The sequence below is a fragment of the Antrostomus carolinensis genome, unplaced genomic scaffold (assembly GCF_000700745.2).
Source record: "Antrostomus carolinensis isolate BGI_N321 unplaced genomic scaffold, ASM70074v2 scaffold771, whole genome shotgun sequence".
Classification (NCBI taxonomy): domain Eukaryota; kingdom Metazoa; phylum Chordata; class Aves; order Caprimulgiformes; family Caprimulgidae; genus Antrostomus; species Antrostomus carolinensis.
Genome location: NW_010294578.1, coordinates 94578 through 111635, shown reverse-complemented (window position 1 = coordinate 111635; position 17058 = coordinate 94578). Strand labels below are relative to the sequence as shown.

General features: G+C 36.6%; 1 protein-coding gene across 1 annotated transcript in view; it reads right to left on the bottom strand.

Annotated features, from left to right (window-relative positions):
- Positions 1-17058, bottom strand: part of LOC104532437 (von Willebrand factor D and EGF domain-containing protein) — a gene marked incomplete at both ends in the record, with an annotated part of 138878 nt that overhangs the window by 43782 nt on the left and 78038 nt on the right. Inside the window, 3 exons of the mRNA XM_029087386.1 lie at positions 11145-11309; positions 12750-12902; positions 15008-15145. Coding sequence (XP_028943219.1) covers positions 11145-11309; positions 12750-12902; positions 15008-15145 — 456 coding nt within the window. The remainder of the gene's footprint in view (positions 1-11144; positions 11310-12749; positions 12903-15007; positions 15146-17058) is intronic.

Genomic DNA, 17058 nt, shown 5'->3' with positions numbered 1-17058 from the left:
TAATCTAAGCAAATGCCCCAAACCAGTCTACTCTTCAGATGGAGGCTGGCTTTTCTACTTAGCAAGATCATCTGTCTGTGGTCCCTTCCAACTGTCAATTCAGAGGATTATGGGAATCTTTAATTCTGATCAGGTTGAAACTACTTCAGAATTCCATGAACAGTTTAAGAATTCATCTCATTATTAACACAATTCAATAAATTTACAATTTGTGTAGTTTTAGAACTATTAACATTTAATAGTACATGCTGTGTAGCACATTTCTCATTCAGAAAAATGTCGACAGAGAAATGCTCTTCTGACATATTATACTATGTGGGTCATCGTTTAAAATTTGAACCATCTACCAGCACATAAATCTTATTTAAAATGTCAAGAGAGAATAGAAAAATTACATTGGTCTAAGAAGTCTTGTTACCAGAGTATTAGGGATCATCCCATTTCTCTCTCTACTTTTCCACATTAATATTTTTTATTATTATTATTTACTTGATGAGAAAGTAGAAATGGAGCAGCTGTCAATAGGAAGCTCTAGGGAAATTCTGTTTTCCCATCAGTTCTTAATCTGCTGCTTTATTTGATTAAGTTCTGGCATAGCTTTCTTCTCTAGTCAGAGTGTGTTTAATGCCTAAATCTTCTCTTTGGCCATCCAAGCCTAACCTAAGTCTTCCCTCTCCCAAATATTCAGAAATACAGCCTTGATTCTCCCTTCCTCCTCTTAAGCATCCAGAATTTCCCCACATTCAGATCCTGGTTGAACTTCCCAGTCACTGATTGCCCTTCTCTTACAATCACAAGTAGTAACTCCCAGAAGAAATTCCTCAGCTCCTTTGAGGTACAGCTTTGACTTCCAAAATTTTACAAAGGATGTACTTCCAGGATTATTTTTGTAGAAACAAAAGCATTTTAAAGACTCATTGAGATTGAGATAGTATTATAAATTTAGATATGAGCTTAAATTTAGAGCTCATGATCTTTTCCCTATTTTTATGTCAAAACCTGAAAAAGCAGATGTGTTGTAAAAGAGTTTAGCAACACACAACACAGTGGAAGTAGGCACAGGCAGAAGTTAATCCCCATTATGAAAAATGAGGAAATAGAGGGTATGAGTAGTAACTTTTATATAAGAGGTGCTCTGATCTGGAATTCACAAATCAGAAAAGGATATGGAGCTGCCTGTGAGCCATTAGCTGTCCGTAGGCAGACAGAACGAACCAGCCAGGCTATTTAGCTTGTGCTGGGCTAACAGAGCTAGCAGCTTGTGGACCTAGCATGCCTTACATCCAGACAGGTCAGCACATGAGCAAAGCAGTCACACTCCATCTGTACCAGTGCATTCAGTCTTAGTAAATCTGTGCTCTCAAAGCACCACTTCTGTGAGGGGTAAATTTACTCACTTGTTGCTTTAATGATAAAATTAAAAGGTGACTATCCAGTTCACTGTTGTTGAGCTACGATTCAGCCTGATAGAAAATGAGATTGTGTTGCTGGTGTTGCTACCTGGTGAGCAATTTTCTTCCCCTTCACCTGCCAAAATCATGAGCAATAGGGAATATCCTATAGAGCCTGCATTACGCAGCCACTTCTGATTTAACTATTCCTCTGCTTCAGACTCTTTTGTTTGTCAAATGTGGCTGCAGCTGCACATCCACAATTCTGTAACGCCATTCATAATTTGCAACGCAAATTAGTTTTGTGTGCATGAAATGCAAAATCATTCTGCCCTGACACAATACTTTTTGTGGTGGAGGAAACCTGGGATCTTCAGCCACCTCACTCACTAAACTTTGTTCTGAATCTCCCTGTATTCAAAGTAAATGATTCCCACAAATGGGACGGGGTCTATACTCTGCAATCAAGGAGGTTATTTTCCAGTTCTAGGATGCTGAAACCTATGTAAATACACAAGAAAATATTACCTCAAGAAGACAGCGTGTTTGCTTATGTCTCATTAAAGGTCTTTTGTATTTGTTTGCATCACTATACTTTGTTTGCCTCTAGGTTTTCAGAGCATCATAATTAACATCTCAATGCATAAGCTGATACATTTAAACAAAATGGGGGTTCTGAGATACTCAGTCGAGAAGTAGACAGTTTATTAATATAGAAATATTGCCAACTACGTGTCAGAGAACATTTTCAGCTGTATCTAAGATATATAAATGAATGCACAAAATTAAAGATAAACCCTTTCATACTTAACAAATACCAAAACAATGCCTTACAAAGCTTTTGTTTAGGTATAGCTCTTTCCTTATATTAAATATTTTTCTATTCATAAATCTTTTCCAATAGAAAGCATTGTAATTTAAGGATTAAGAGAAACAAAAAAATTAAAAGATTTGGGGCACTGACACTGCCTTAGTTTATATGCATTTGAGACAGATTTCTCCATAGACTTAAACTGATTGGATTCTTTTTAGGTGTCCTGAATAGATAATAGTAGTATCAGGCTATAAGCTGGATTTCTAGAACACTCAAGTCTGAAAATAACAAAACTGTTTTAAATATGAAAAAACACTTTCACTTAAGTGCCACTTTCACTTAATATACATGTATCTGCATTCTAAGGAGGTATCCATCAGCTTTTGGTTAGTATAATTCTTGGGACAAGGGTTCATATGCAGGGAGAGTGGAAGAAGGGTGCAAGAAGGTGATGAACACAATAATAGCTGCACAGAAAAATGGGCCTTGGAAGAAAATAATGGATTTTGTGCACTTTGTTTGCAGACTTTGTTTTTTGGGTATTTTTCTTTTACTTTGTCATGTTTTCTCTAAGTTTTTAATAGAAATTTTAACATCAGGGTCACCAGAGACAGTATTTTTTAAAAAATGGTGTAAGAATTACTGATTGCAAAGATATGAGCACGCTCCTCAAACGGGTTTTGTTTGTTTGTTTTTCCTTTTATCAATATTTTTCTTTATCAGTATCTTTTTTGGATTGCCTATGGAGATTTATAAGCCATCTATGTTTTTACAAACAAACAATGTTTTTTCAAACACCTCTCCTACCTTCCAGTTTATTTCAAGATTTAATTGAAAAGTTCTCTCCTAGGGGTGGGAAAAACTCAACATGTTTGATGTGCTCTCACCCCTTGCACAAGAGCCTTGCTCCTCTTGCTCTTTTGTTACGAGATCTCTTTCTGTGCTCTTTACATTCCTTGGGTCTAACCCCTTCTCTGCTGCCGTTTTTAAGAAGTGCTCTTCCTGTGCTTTTCTCTGAATATCCCAGCTAACAAAACAGGAAGCAAAGAAGTACAGTTGTGTTTCAAAACACCATGGATGACCCACTTAACCCCCTTGTAACTGTTTTATTTTCCTTTATTTCATTATCTCTTGTCCACTTTTCAGGTCTGAACTTTTACCTCTCCTCTTTGTGTTCTACTGTCTCCAATTATTTCAGTCTGCAACTGAATTATTTCAGCAGCTACAGTGTTAAGATAGAGTTCATAAAAATACATTATATTTTCTATTCAGGAATTGGCAGTATATTTTAATTCTCAGCACTACAAGAGATGGGAAAATTAATAGAAACTCTGTTCTTATCTGATGATGCCTCATGGGCCTTCAAACTCTCTCATGGCTTGAACAGGTGGATAGATTTATACAAAATAGGCTAAATCAAGACAGATCATCTCTGAAGCATCCTTGTCTAATTCTCTGAAACAACTATGTAGAATTCCTTAGAACTGTAATAATAGATTATAAAGAAGGTTCATAACATTTCTTCAAAAGAAAATCCATAATATTTCTTCAAAGAAAAAATAGCTTAAATTTGAATATTTTACTGAAATTCTCCTTTTATTCATTTCAAGAAGTAAATGATCTAAAACTATAATTATGTTGTTTTGGGCTGTAAACACATAAAAATGAGTTACTTTACATATGAAAGCCAAGGAACAATCTGAACTATGCCTTGCTGGAGACCAGTAATGAATCCATTTTAATACCATCTAAGAACATATAAATAATCTTAGTGAAATCATGCTCTTACAGAATTTCCACAATTTCAACTGATTAAGTTGTCAGCTCTCTATAGTTTCATTCTAATACAGAAAACAAAAAGCAGGGAATTTCGATAAGTTTTCAGATGGTACGTCACAAAAGTTCTTAGTCAGTTCTGCTAATTTGTGCCTAATTTAACCAAATGGGTTTTTCAGTATTTTCAGCAGGTTAGCAATGATAAATGGTGTGTCCATTTACCTGTGCATAGAGAGTATGAGCAATGTGCCTTCAATTCATGCTGCGGTTTAGAAGAGGGATCAGCATCCCTAAATGCAAGCTCAGCAGCATTAGTGCAGAGTCTGAAGCTTATCTTCCATCTAAACAGCCTGTGCTCTTGATGCAACAGTTCCTGAAGTATGATCATTTAGCTATAGCTCACTGCTTTATGGAACGTAGGTGTCATCACCTCATGGCAAAACTTCTGCCCTTTGAATTCTACAGTAGCATCTTGGGGACAGTCATATCATGAGACTTTCCTTTATAATGTTTGTAGTTTTCTCTTTGAAAGAGCATTAGGAAGAGCAAGTAGAGACATTTGATAGTGGCATTTCAGCTAGCAACAGTGTTGTGTTTAATATTTTCCTCTCTTCAGCTCTGAGGATGCATTGTGGAAATTACTGTTTTCAGTGGAGCAAGAATTTTGAAGCAAGCTGAGGTCATTTAGGGATTCAACTCTGTGACATAAATAGCTATGAAGTAGATAACAGGTCCCCTTTTTTGCATTCAAACAAATATAAAAGGGAAGTTATGAACTGAACTAGAGGCATTTGGGAGAGAAGGAAGTAAGAAAACTTAAAGATTACCTTTCCTGTGAGGTATTACATTAGCTTAAGAAGAATTTAAAATTTCATTAACAAATAGCTTGATTCAAATCTGTTGTTTTTAAGATAATATTCTATAAATACTGTAAGCAACGTTTGTTAGCACAGAGAAATTATTAGCGAAAACTGTTGTTTTCCAGTAATATAAAAGATTCATCAGCTGTTCCACCACTTATAGACCAGGGAGCTCTGGTGATGCTCTCCATTTGCTATTCTACCCCTCTGTGTCCTATAGAAATTAAACCACAACAGAAGTTTCAGCTAGCAACAGTGTTGTGTTTAATATTATTGTGTTTAATACTTTGTATTTTTATAACAATATATGTGAAAAATTATCTTTGAGAAATAAAAATTTAGACCGGATGATCTTTCAAGGACCCTTCCCACTTGGGCTATTCTATGGTTCTATGAAATTCTTAGTCTAATAAATTATCAGCCTGAGAGATAATTTTCTCCTCCATCCCAGTGAATCAGTTGCCTTGTGTTAGCTATAGGGTTTTGCTGTGTCCCTTCAGAAATTAACTTGCTCTATACATGTGACATGTAATTTTGCAGGAAAAATTCACATGGTTTGGCAGTGAACGTCATCTGATTCTGCAAGCAAGTCCAGTGAACTGAGTGCCACTACATCTGCAAATACCTTGTCATCAACAACAGCAAAATGTTAAGGAACAAGTCCTAAATTTGTTCTGAGCAATGATGAATCTGTGTATTTCACACTTATTTTTTCTCCCTTGTACTCTACAGGACTTTGCATTGGTTACAAATTCTTTTTCTTCAACTCCTCCTTTGCTTTTGCAGTTAGCGGCAAAACTCGTGCTACTTTAACGGGGCCAGGATATTGGTCCAATATGAGTTACTTACAGTTTGAAAGGGCTTCAAAGTGCCTTTAACAAAACAGCAATCTTATCAAATTTGTGGAAACAGGGTTGGCTTGCTTTAAAAGCTGTGAACTCTTATAAGTAGATGATTAAATGAGCTTGGAAATTTTAAGAGGAGATAATGTTGGTCTCTCTTCTGTCAATGTAAAAAACTACAGGGCATGTATCCTCCATAGATTGTTTGTTGGAGACTGAGTTGTTATTATCACTTAAAAATCATGATGGCAGAGTGATTGCTTAAGCAAAAGTTGGCACATTCTTGGTAGGAGAGAAATGTAATCTGTACTTGATGTTCTGATTGAATGTAAATATTATTCATGGCATATAGCTGAGTCCTCTTCCCTAGTGGTTTTATGGCTTGGGCTTCATTGGTCTTCTATTGCTGAGCTACATAATTTCCTAAATATATCATCTGGATTGGAAACACTTAACAAATTCTGGATTGACAGAGTATATGGATCAGTGAATCTGGAAACCATTTATCTTTTAAATTATCTAAACGTATTCTTCCCACTGTGCCTACTTTAGTTGTTATGTTTGGGTCATAGCATATACCGTACAGGCCTCTGTTGATATTTTTCTGAAAATACTTAATATTTTATTAGGCATCCCTAAGGAGAAAGCTATCAGAAAGACCCTCAGATTCCCTTTCTATCTTGACAAGTACAGGAGTGGGGTTTCTTTGGCAATTATGTACTCAGAGGGCAGGAAAAAGTCACAGGTTATGTCCAAAATGCCAGACTGATCCTGGCCTCGTGCAAAGATTACTGGTGCATCATTTGCAAAACTGTGCTTTTCGTGAGTCCAAATTTATATGGAATGTCTTTGTGTGACATTTATAACCCCACTTCAGTTGCCATTTCATCACATACCCCTTGTAGGAGACATCATTACATCATAACTGGTCAGTCTGAAAAAAATGTACATTTTGTCCTGAAATACATAAACTAGCAACACTGAAACATAGTTAATGAAAGTGATTGGCAACTTCTACCGTAAATTCCAAAGATGAATTGTGGACAGAGTTTCACTGGCCTGAGTCAGAGCTAGGAGCTGGAAGCCATGGCACTGAGATGCACTGCTTCCTGGTTTTGGAGCCCAGGAGAATATCTGAGAGCTATTACCACACAGAGGCAAAGCAGAGTATTATTTACTATTTATTTGGTGTTTCTGTTATGCCTTCTTTGCAAAGGTCTCAGAGAACTTCACCGCTAAAGACTGCGGCACTAAAATATTCCTGCCTTCAAGTGAGCCTTGTAACTCTTTGCATAAACCAAGCCAAGACTGGTTATTTACTCATTGCAAAGCACCCTCTCAATGCTGAAAAGTGTGTGTATTGTGTCTGCATCTACTGGTACATAACAGATTTTGTATTTAAAAGTTCTGTATGTGATGTGCCTATCTTAACAGGTTTTAAGATCTGTTTTCCAGGGACAGTGCTTTGCTCACTCCATTAGGGTAATGCTATTCATTTAATGGAATCACTTATGATTTACACTGGTGTAAGCGAGACTGGAATCTAGGCCTTGATCTTTTAAATGCAAATTCATCAATTCTATTAGATAAGAGATGAAAGGAGTCCATTATGTTCTTCACTCATCTCTTGAAGCAAAATCATTTGATTGGTTCCAGGCAGTAAGAAGTCCTTACTCCTGCTGTTAGAGATGAAACCTTGTGTTGATGACCAAAGCTCTTACTGAAGTTATTTGTGTTTCATGGACAGTGATCAATGAAGAGTGTTAATAATGACAGCAGTGATTTCAAAGTCAAAATTAAAAATATAAAACTTAAGACTAATATCTACCTCTGGTGTTAGACTGAGCACTATGTGTTTAAACACACACATTCTTTTAATTCACAACATTTTACACTCCTTTTTAAATCCACACCTTGATGTTGATCTGACAGTGGTGCAAATGAGAAGGTCACAGAGGTCTCTCTGTTGTAAAATCAAAGTGAATTCAGAGGCATGGTGCAGATACTGAAATGGTGTAAAATACAGAGGACATAAACATAACAAATAGCTGGCACATACAAAAGTATATCAAGTGCCAAATGTCTACAATACTGCAAATTAACTGCTGTGGCAGGAGAGCTAGCAGTGCTGTTCAGAATGGAAAAGCAGAACTCATTTACAGAGATCATAAAATAATCCTTTCCCTTGATCTTCGGCTCCCTAAACCAGGAGAGGCAGTAAGAGCTGGCTCTGAACAAAGAATCTTTTATCGGTGATAGATGTGGCACTGCTTTGTCCAGTAAAATTGCTGATTTACTAATAGGAAAGAAATAAATCTTTTGTGATGACACTAACCTCTCTAACCTGCTGAAGAAAGTGCAAACAGATGGGTATCTCTGTGACTGTGAGTGATGAAACCAGTCTAGAGAAACACCAGTGGTGTCTGACGAGAACCAATATTGCAACACGCAGTAACATCGCCAGCATCCCCCATTAGGACATATTCATTTTCTTTGTGCCAACAAGATGACCAATGATACTGCATGGTTTGATTTAATAGATATGCTGCTTCTAACAGAAAGGTAACAAATATTTTATACAAATGTGAAACATGCCCAGTGAAGCCTGGACAGATTGAAATTCTTTAGACTTTCCTCTTTATTCAATGGCAGTAAAATTAAGGGACTTTTGATCCTACTAGTACCTTTTAACAAATTGTAGGATACCTACTTTATGGTATCTGCTTTCGAAGGGAGAGAAAGAGGCTTTTTGTCTGATATGAGAATATATTTTAAAAAATAATATCTTCCTTTTATATATGAAACTCCATACTGACTTTGATACTGGTGATGTTTTTCCTTAAGATTAATCTGATATACTTCAAAAACAATTACAATCAAGTCTGGTTGATTTAAACTGGTACAAACTACTGGATATAAACCAGTAAAACACGTGAAAAGAGAATGAGGCTATGAATTGTTGGCAGAGCAGGTAAATATAGCTCAGAAACTTATTTGTGGAGTTACGTAATTTACAGGAAGTAAAGTACATCGAAAGATTAATCACGTATCAGATAGCAGTGCTCAGGAAATGGTACTTTGTTCATTATGAATCAAAATTGAAGGACTTTTGGGTGCAGCTCATCAAACACTGATTTAGGAGACAATTTTATTTTGGCATATTTTTTTCTCCTCAGTAGTCTACAAAGGCAGTTGGGTAATTTTTGTGGATTCTGTATGAAAAAATACTTATCCTTTAATCCTTAAATCACAACAATTGAGTATAACTTCATGTCAAAAGCAGCCAATAAAAGTACAAAATAGGGATTAGCAAGAGTATTTTTAGATTAAAATTACTAGAGTTGGAAAGAAGTGGCACATAATCTCAGAACCTTCACAAGCTCTGCAGCAAGCTGAAGAGGATTTGTTCTGTTTCATTTGAAGACTAATACCATAAGTTAGAAGGGAGAGAAGCTATTATTCTAACAGGGAGGATTTCACAATAATCATAATCCATAACTGTACATAAATTTAATTGAAAGTTCATTCTTTTTTGTCTGATATCTTTTAATCATCAATGCTATACAATACTTCTGCTTGAACTAGCAAAGCACATGAGAAAGAATGTTGAACCCATCATTTTGGTCATAAATTAGGAAACTCGTACAGCTGCAGCAATTGCTTTCATTTCTAAATATTAAAACAAATGACTACTCTTGTTTAACCTTGAGGCACAAGATTCTCATCGTTTATATTGTGATATAATTCACATGAGTGACTATAAGGTTTTGACGGAACAAAAAATAATTCCTCATTCCCTCCCTGAAGTGCTCAAGCTGGTTGCATGGCCACATTTGCAGCATGAAGTCTCAGACTGAGGTTGCGTATTTGAGAAGAAAAAAGAACTACCCAGCCTCTGATATACAACTTGCTTTTGAAAGAAGCAATGTATTAGTTTCAGATCCTGATACTTGGGATATTTTTTAAATCTTGCCTGGAGTTGTGTATGACAGGTATGAATCACAGTAAATGGCAACCACTGTCTACGCTTCCCTTTTTAGAACATACACAAATTTATTGGTAAATGTTTATATAACCACAATGTAAGTGTGTCTGATTTACTGTACCAATATCTACAGCTGTAGACTATCTGTTCTACTCAACAGCATTTAAATGACCCTTGGGGTGTACAATGTATATCCCATTATCCCATTAACTACAAGGTGCAGCTTTGGGCAATAACAAAAATGTTAGTTTATTTATATGCACAATTTTATTTATTTATTTATTTTGCTCAACTGCTTTTACAGCTTCACCAAGTTATAGAAGAGTCAATAGCTGTCTTAGTGACTCTGACAAAGTAATACACTGTACATACTCATTGCTAGAGAAAGAAAAATGTTGGGTTTATTTTTGTGACCTTTAGATTCAGCAAACTGGCTAAAATCAATTCATAGTTCAAAGAGATTGGATGATACCTACACTAAGCAGTAAAACTGCTTCAGCTTTGATAGTGTGCATTAAAATACAACACTAAGGTAACAGTCATTGATTTGGATACAGAATGGGGAGTGAAAGTGGGTTTAAGTGTAAGATGTTGGGGAACAATTTGACAGGTTTCAAGCTAGTCTGTCTTAAATAATTAAGAAAAAGATTTAGAAGAAAACCAAGGAATCTGACCTAGTAACTACTGTTATTAAGGAATAAACATGAGTTCTCTTGGCAAATCACTCTGTGCAGTAAAAAGGGGACAACCATCCAGACTGTCCCTAGAGAACCATACATTGAATTATGAGAATTTCATTGAGAGAGAGCAGGACTGGATGACTGATGAGTGGTTGCTATGCTATTGCCACTTTATGCCTGAGGTCAAGACCCAGCTTTTCTTTTATCACAGCAGAAGACCTCTTCTAATGATCAGTCCTCAGAGATTAATGGGACCAGCTGAGCTTCAGAGCTCCCTAAGGAAGATTATTGCTCAGGGTATGAACAATACTATTGAAATACTTTAATTATCTATTGCCTTTAGTTGTTGGTATAGTTGTTCTTACATGACACTTTGTTTATCATCATCTTCACAGGTCACCTTGGGAGGACAGATGCCTTGCAGCAAAAGAATTAGGAAAGAAGGAAAGCGGAGTGATACTGGCATGTGTCATGTTCTGATCTTACTGAGGAGGAAACATGTTTTGAAATCCTATGCTGTGGCAGAAATATAGGTGTGGTGATTCATACCATCTAGCAAGTCCTGTTGTGAAGAATTCTCCCTCATGGCAAATGTGGTTAATCTATTGAATTTCAACTTATAGAGCCAGCTATTCCTGAAATAAGACCACCTAGCTGCTCGTCAGGTAAGAGTGAAAGAAAAAAGCCTTCAGCGTTTGATTATGAATTGTAATGTAATGCCATCCTAGTTCATATTTTCTTACAGCCTTTGTATGCAAAACCTTTTAAAAAAAAATTTCTAAAAATCAGAAAGTACCTGATCTGGGGACTTTGGTACAGATTCGACCATTTCCAAAAAACCCTGCTGGGCATCGGCCACAGAAATATCCAATGTAAGGGGGTTTCCGATCAAAACATAACACTCCAGGAAAACATGGCCTGTTGGCACAGGTAGTAATATGTGACAGTGGTGCTGCATGGCCTAAAAAAGAAGGAAGTTCAAGCATGTTTATTTCTAATTTCTCAAATCAAATGCATATATAAAATGAAGCAGTGACTGTCTGAGCCTGACTAATGCTTTATAACTACTTTTATTCTTCTAAAGTCTTATTAATGCAGAATGTTCCCAAACCTTGAGCCAAACATGAGAATGTCCTGTAGGCACAGTGTAACAGAACAGCTGTTTCTCATTAAAGCAAGATTTATTAGTCCTCTAATTACATGTTTTCAAGTTTATTACTCAAAGTTGTTTGGCATTTATCATGGATAATATAGAAACTGTAATTTTCAGCATAAGTGAAAGATTAACTGAGTGAGAAACTGCATTATTCGACATCCTTTTGTCTTTTATAATTGGAAGGTAATTGTCAAACCTTACAGCACATATACTCTTACCTTTAAAAATACACTGTCAAGTACATATGTCCCTGATCTAGAAATCATCCTTAATGTCTCAAACCTTGTATGACAGGAGACTACTTTAATTACCTTAGAACTGTGTGCAAAATTCAACACTCCAGTAGTATATAATATTTTATCACTTATGATGTCACTGAATAGCAAGTGTATATGAACTGCCTGTGAAGTATTTAATAGTATCAAGACACAACAGATGATGAATAAAATCTTAATGATGGTTGTAGATCTCTTTTAGTCGCCTCCAGTGAGGTCTCCATCATGATTCTCAAGTGTTTTCAGCATTATTCTTGCACCTTGCCTACAGCATTATGATGGATACCTGTAAGAGGCATGTTCTGGTTAGGTGTCAACTGGCCTAGTACAGATATATAAAAGAAGGTGGGGAAAAAAAATCTTTTATTTCACACAGGCCTCTACACAACAGATGTGTCTAGTCTCAATTCTTCTGCTCCCTGCTTTCACTAGAAAATCAACTAAAAATGCAATACCCTTTAGAACTGGGCTGACTTAAGCAGCGTGCAGGTGCACACCCCAGCACTCTGCGTCTGGGAAAAACAGGTGCCACAGTCAAGTTCATACTTCACGAGTTGATCTTCACTTACGCTCAAAACTCAGTCTTAATTCAGTGTCTGCCTGTCATACGCTGAGATAAAATGTCAGTGTCACTTGATGATGGCAAGTTGGCATAAGCTGTCACTCTTATCGTCTTGCTTTCCATTAATCACTAAGATTTGCAGTGATTTTATTCTACCTCAGAAGCGATGTGGTTTCTAGTTAAGCCTGACCACTCTGATTTTTATTGCTGTAATGGCTCTTTTTCCATGAAAAATTGTTTAGCAGCAATCCAGTCTGATGTATTGAGGAGGTTTTGATTTTTAACTCTATCATTCTATGATGTTTTATAAACAGCTAGTTTATGTTTACTGTTAAGATGGTAAATGTACCATTTCTGAATATGTAAACTGCAGCAACTGTAAAAGATTTCATATCCTTGTATACCTACCATGTCTATCACTTATGCTAAAATTCTTAATTGCAGGAGAATCCTTTGCCTCTAAGGGTTGCAGTAGCTGCTTATCCTCAGTTTTGTTCAAATCACCTTTGCTGGTGCTTTTTTCAATGCTTAAAGCTTTTGTAATGTCAGCAGCAAACACAGCTGTGGAAAGAAAGCGTGGAGACGAGGAAACAAGGTGTTAGAGCTTAGCTGTGATTGATGATAAAAAGCAACAGTAGCAGCAAATCAGATAACCTGACATAAGTTTATTCTGGAAGCCAACCATCAAGCAAATAAAGGCAAATCAGGTGAGTCAGCTGCTGTTATGCAGCAAAGCTTCAACACACATATAGAAAAAATTACTATGCCCAAACTCACTGAACTTTGCTTATCTGGGAGACATACTTAATATGCACAGTGATCTTTTATTGAGCTAAGGGCAGTAGGAAGGCCCAAAGTCCCCATGTATTAGACAGCATTGTTATTTGGATGAAGATGCTACATTACACACTGGGACCTCTGCCCTGTCTGATTCCTGCCTCTCCTTGAAAGCTTCTTCCTGAAACTGTTGTGCGTGTTTGTTGGCTTTGGTTAGTTCAGCTGCAGGCTTTGGACGTGTCAAAATACCTGTACAAAGTACAGATGGATGTAAAGAGGAAAATTGATTGGTGGAGACTCGAAACAATATTGATTTCTGCATAATGTGAAGATAATTTTTTGAATGAATTAGGGATTGTAAAGCCTATGTGGTTATATGTTTTGAGCTAAAGAACCCTGCCCTGGGTCTTTTGGATATTCTGAACTCTTAAGAAAGCCTGAGATTATGACTCCTTAATATACATATATATGTAAACTAATACAATGAGCTGTAGCCCAGTCTAACAGCTATAAAGTTACTTCAGTTTTCTCCTCCTTCCTCCCAGAAGCCTTTACACTTGCTTCAGCAAGGGAACTATGAGTATCTATGGTAAGTCTGAATACCAGAACCACAAAAAAATTATTTCTATCCTATTTTGGGTTGACAAGGAAGCACACAGGATTATTAGTTCTAATAAATGTGGACTTTGGAAAGAGAGAAACCTTTCTTTAATTAAAAATGTTCAAATGAAGAAATTACTTTTCTGATATATTTCAAAAAAAGTACATTATTTTGTATACTTTTCCTTCATTGCTCAAATTAGCTAAAAAAATATGCAGTAGTGAAATAGATGCAAAATCACTTTGAAATAATCAGTGTGGCCAAATAATACATTAAAAAACCAACCAACCAAACAAACCAAACTCCAACATTCTGGAGAGACATTTGGCAATATGGTTGAAAGGATAGTTGGCAAACCTGGCAAAGGTAGTCCTGCTTGTGCCAGGATCCTGCATCATTCTACATCAGTTGGTTTTTTTTGTTGTTATTGTTTTGTTTTGGTTGGTTTTTTTTTTTTTTTTTGTAGCTATGATGAGGAAAAGTTAATATCTTCACAGTTAGTGTCTGTATCTTGCTTCTCGAATTTCTTTGGAAACAACAACCAACAAATGTGAAACACTTCAAGTGTTGATTTCTCTTCTGGCCAACCAAATGCTATTTTTAGAGAAGATTTGTGTGTATATGACTAAAACAAGCATCCTGTGCACTGGGAAGGACTCAGCAGAGTACAAACTCACTGTAGTCCTCTACTAAAGAGCCTGTTGCCCCAAAAGCAAATAGTGAGCAGGTGTAAAATTGTTCCTAGCCATTTCCTTCATTAGCTGGGACCCGTGACATGACTGTACACCAAGCATGAGCTCACCAGCTGTGGACTGCATCCTCTAATGAAAACACACCTTAGAAATGAGTGAAAGGATGTGAAGGATTTGCACTTGGACCTTCTTCCTCTTACCCTACATCCTGCTCACACAGCATTAACCCAAACCAAAAGTAATCCTGGAGGTGCTCCCCAGGTACTTATTAGTGCATAGTCTATTTAGGAGTGAAAGAATGGAGAACATAGGGAGCGTCCTTGGCAAATTATCTACCTGACATATGGAAAATACTTTTTTGTATGCTACGATGTTAACTCTAATCAAAACGAAACTAAATTGCAATGAAAAATAGCAAACAGAGACAAAATTGCAGTTATCCATATTAATATAAGGTGCCAATAGTCTGCTTGGTATATTTAAAGGTCTGTACTTGAAGCAAGTGGCAAAGTACTCAATTAAGGATAATAATAGTAGCAGAATTGAACCCATTTTTTTCCCCCCATCTATTAAAATAAAACATGCAAACCACTCACATTTGCAAGTTTTACCATTTCCCTCCATCCCACTGGGGCAAATTCCACATGCATATGATCCAAAGGTATTGACACAAGACACTCCAGGGAAACAAACACTCTCTTCACATTCATTCCTGTCTTCCTGACAAGTAAGCCCTGTGGCAAAACAAAAGGGAGGTTAATAATCAGGAAAGACTCCCTATTTAGTCCTCATCTCAAATGTTGAAGCAGACTAAAGCTTACTTCTCAGCTGTGAACTCAACAGGGTATGTCCCTCATGTTAGAGCCCAATTCCACACTGTCTCACGTAAACCTGCTTTTATCACACTTTTTATGACTGTCGTTACTGGTACCAGAAGTACTGAACTTGAGACTACCACTCATGGAAAACTGTGCACGTTAAATAAGTTTTTCTCCCTGCATTTCACATCTTTGCTTCTGCTTTTGTTGTCTTGTTTATGTGAGATCTTTGTCATATACTGAAGAAGCCAATGAATGTCACTATTTTGGCTTTAGGATATGAAGAACTGTGTGTACTGACCTATTGTGCTTTTCCTTTCTACATGAACCTCACACAACTAATAGCTTATTGTGAAGCAGCCTGATAGAGTTTGGCTGAAGGTAAACCTTACAAAATGATCAGATTTTTTAAAAAAACAATTTTTTCTGTTTAAAATTAAAATTTGAAGAAACATTCTGAAAATGTCTCTAAGCCACAGTGCTGGTGTACAGAAGATAAGCTGCTGTAGGAATTGAACCCAAAACAATGTGTCTTGGCTATTGCTGATTTTGGAAATAGGGTTTTTAAAATCCCTTGAAGCAACTGATATTCAAATTCACAACTCTGGATGATTTAACCGATACCTATAGGGGAAGGTGACTCAAAAGTTAAAATTACTATCTGAAAAGCAAATGATGCAGAGTAATCACATATAATGTTGTTAAAACCTCCCTCAGGCTTCAGGTATGTGTGCTGCTGTCTCTGTGCACTTAAGAAGACTTGCTTGGCTAGTGCTGGATACCAGAATATGTAGCCCTGACAGCAGGTCATACACCAGCCCATATCACTTCTATGAAGACATGCCCTTTGTCCCTTGTAGGAATACCCAAGGAGATTGGGACACCTTCTCGAGAGTCCAGATGCCTGCTTCAGCATATACCACAAGGTACAGAAAGGCTTGTTCCATATCAGATATCCAGCTTTATCATGAAAGAAGATTTAAAGATAAAAGAGTATCTTTTTTTTTTCTTAAAAAAAAAAAAAAAAGTCACGGTGGAATGAATTACAGGATGATAAAAAAAGATTATTATTCATCTCCTACAACGTCATCTCTCATTGCTTCAGCATTTCACATAGCTTCCGCTACTCCTTTCAAGTTAAAATAGCATCTCCATGTAAAAAAGTCATATTGAAGTCTCTCTTGATTGAGCTGCCTAAAAAATTAGTGGCCACACCTTCTCATGCTAAAACCAAACCAAAACCAGAACAGTAACATAAAAGCCATGTTCTTTTTCTGATGCCATCTCAATCTAAGCTGTTCTGGTTTTGCATGCTTCTTGCTTCTTTCCTCTAAGTTGGACACCACATAGTATTGCAGGGCTTAACATTTTTCCCTCTCTTGTTACATTCTGGATTACTATTTCTGTTGTATAATTTAATTAGCACATTTGTAGCATCAGACTGCTTTTTTCTGATACTGCTTTCTGATGATGCATTGAGAAATTATTAGACATCACACTTTGGAAAATATTGAATTAGTTACCCGCTGATTAGATTAGTAATTATTTTCTTTCTCTGAGTGTCATATAAAGACTAAATATGATACCCTAGACAGTGAAATTAGGAATGAAGTTTCCAGTTTCAGTAACAACAGCCACACTTCCCCCAGTCCCCTCTCCACCCTCCTACGTACTCAATTTTTGCTGTAACAGCTGGCTTTAAAATCTCAAAGATAAGAGAATTACAAAAAGTAAAGGAACATCATAAGTAGGAAGCTAAATTTTAAAATTCCATCGCTTGACTGATTTTTGCAATGTAAAGGTGGACCTATGCAAGCACTTCATTGCAC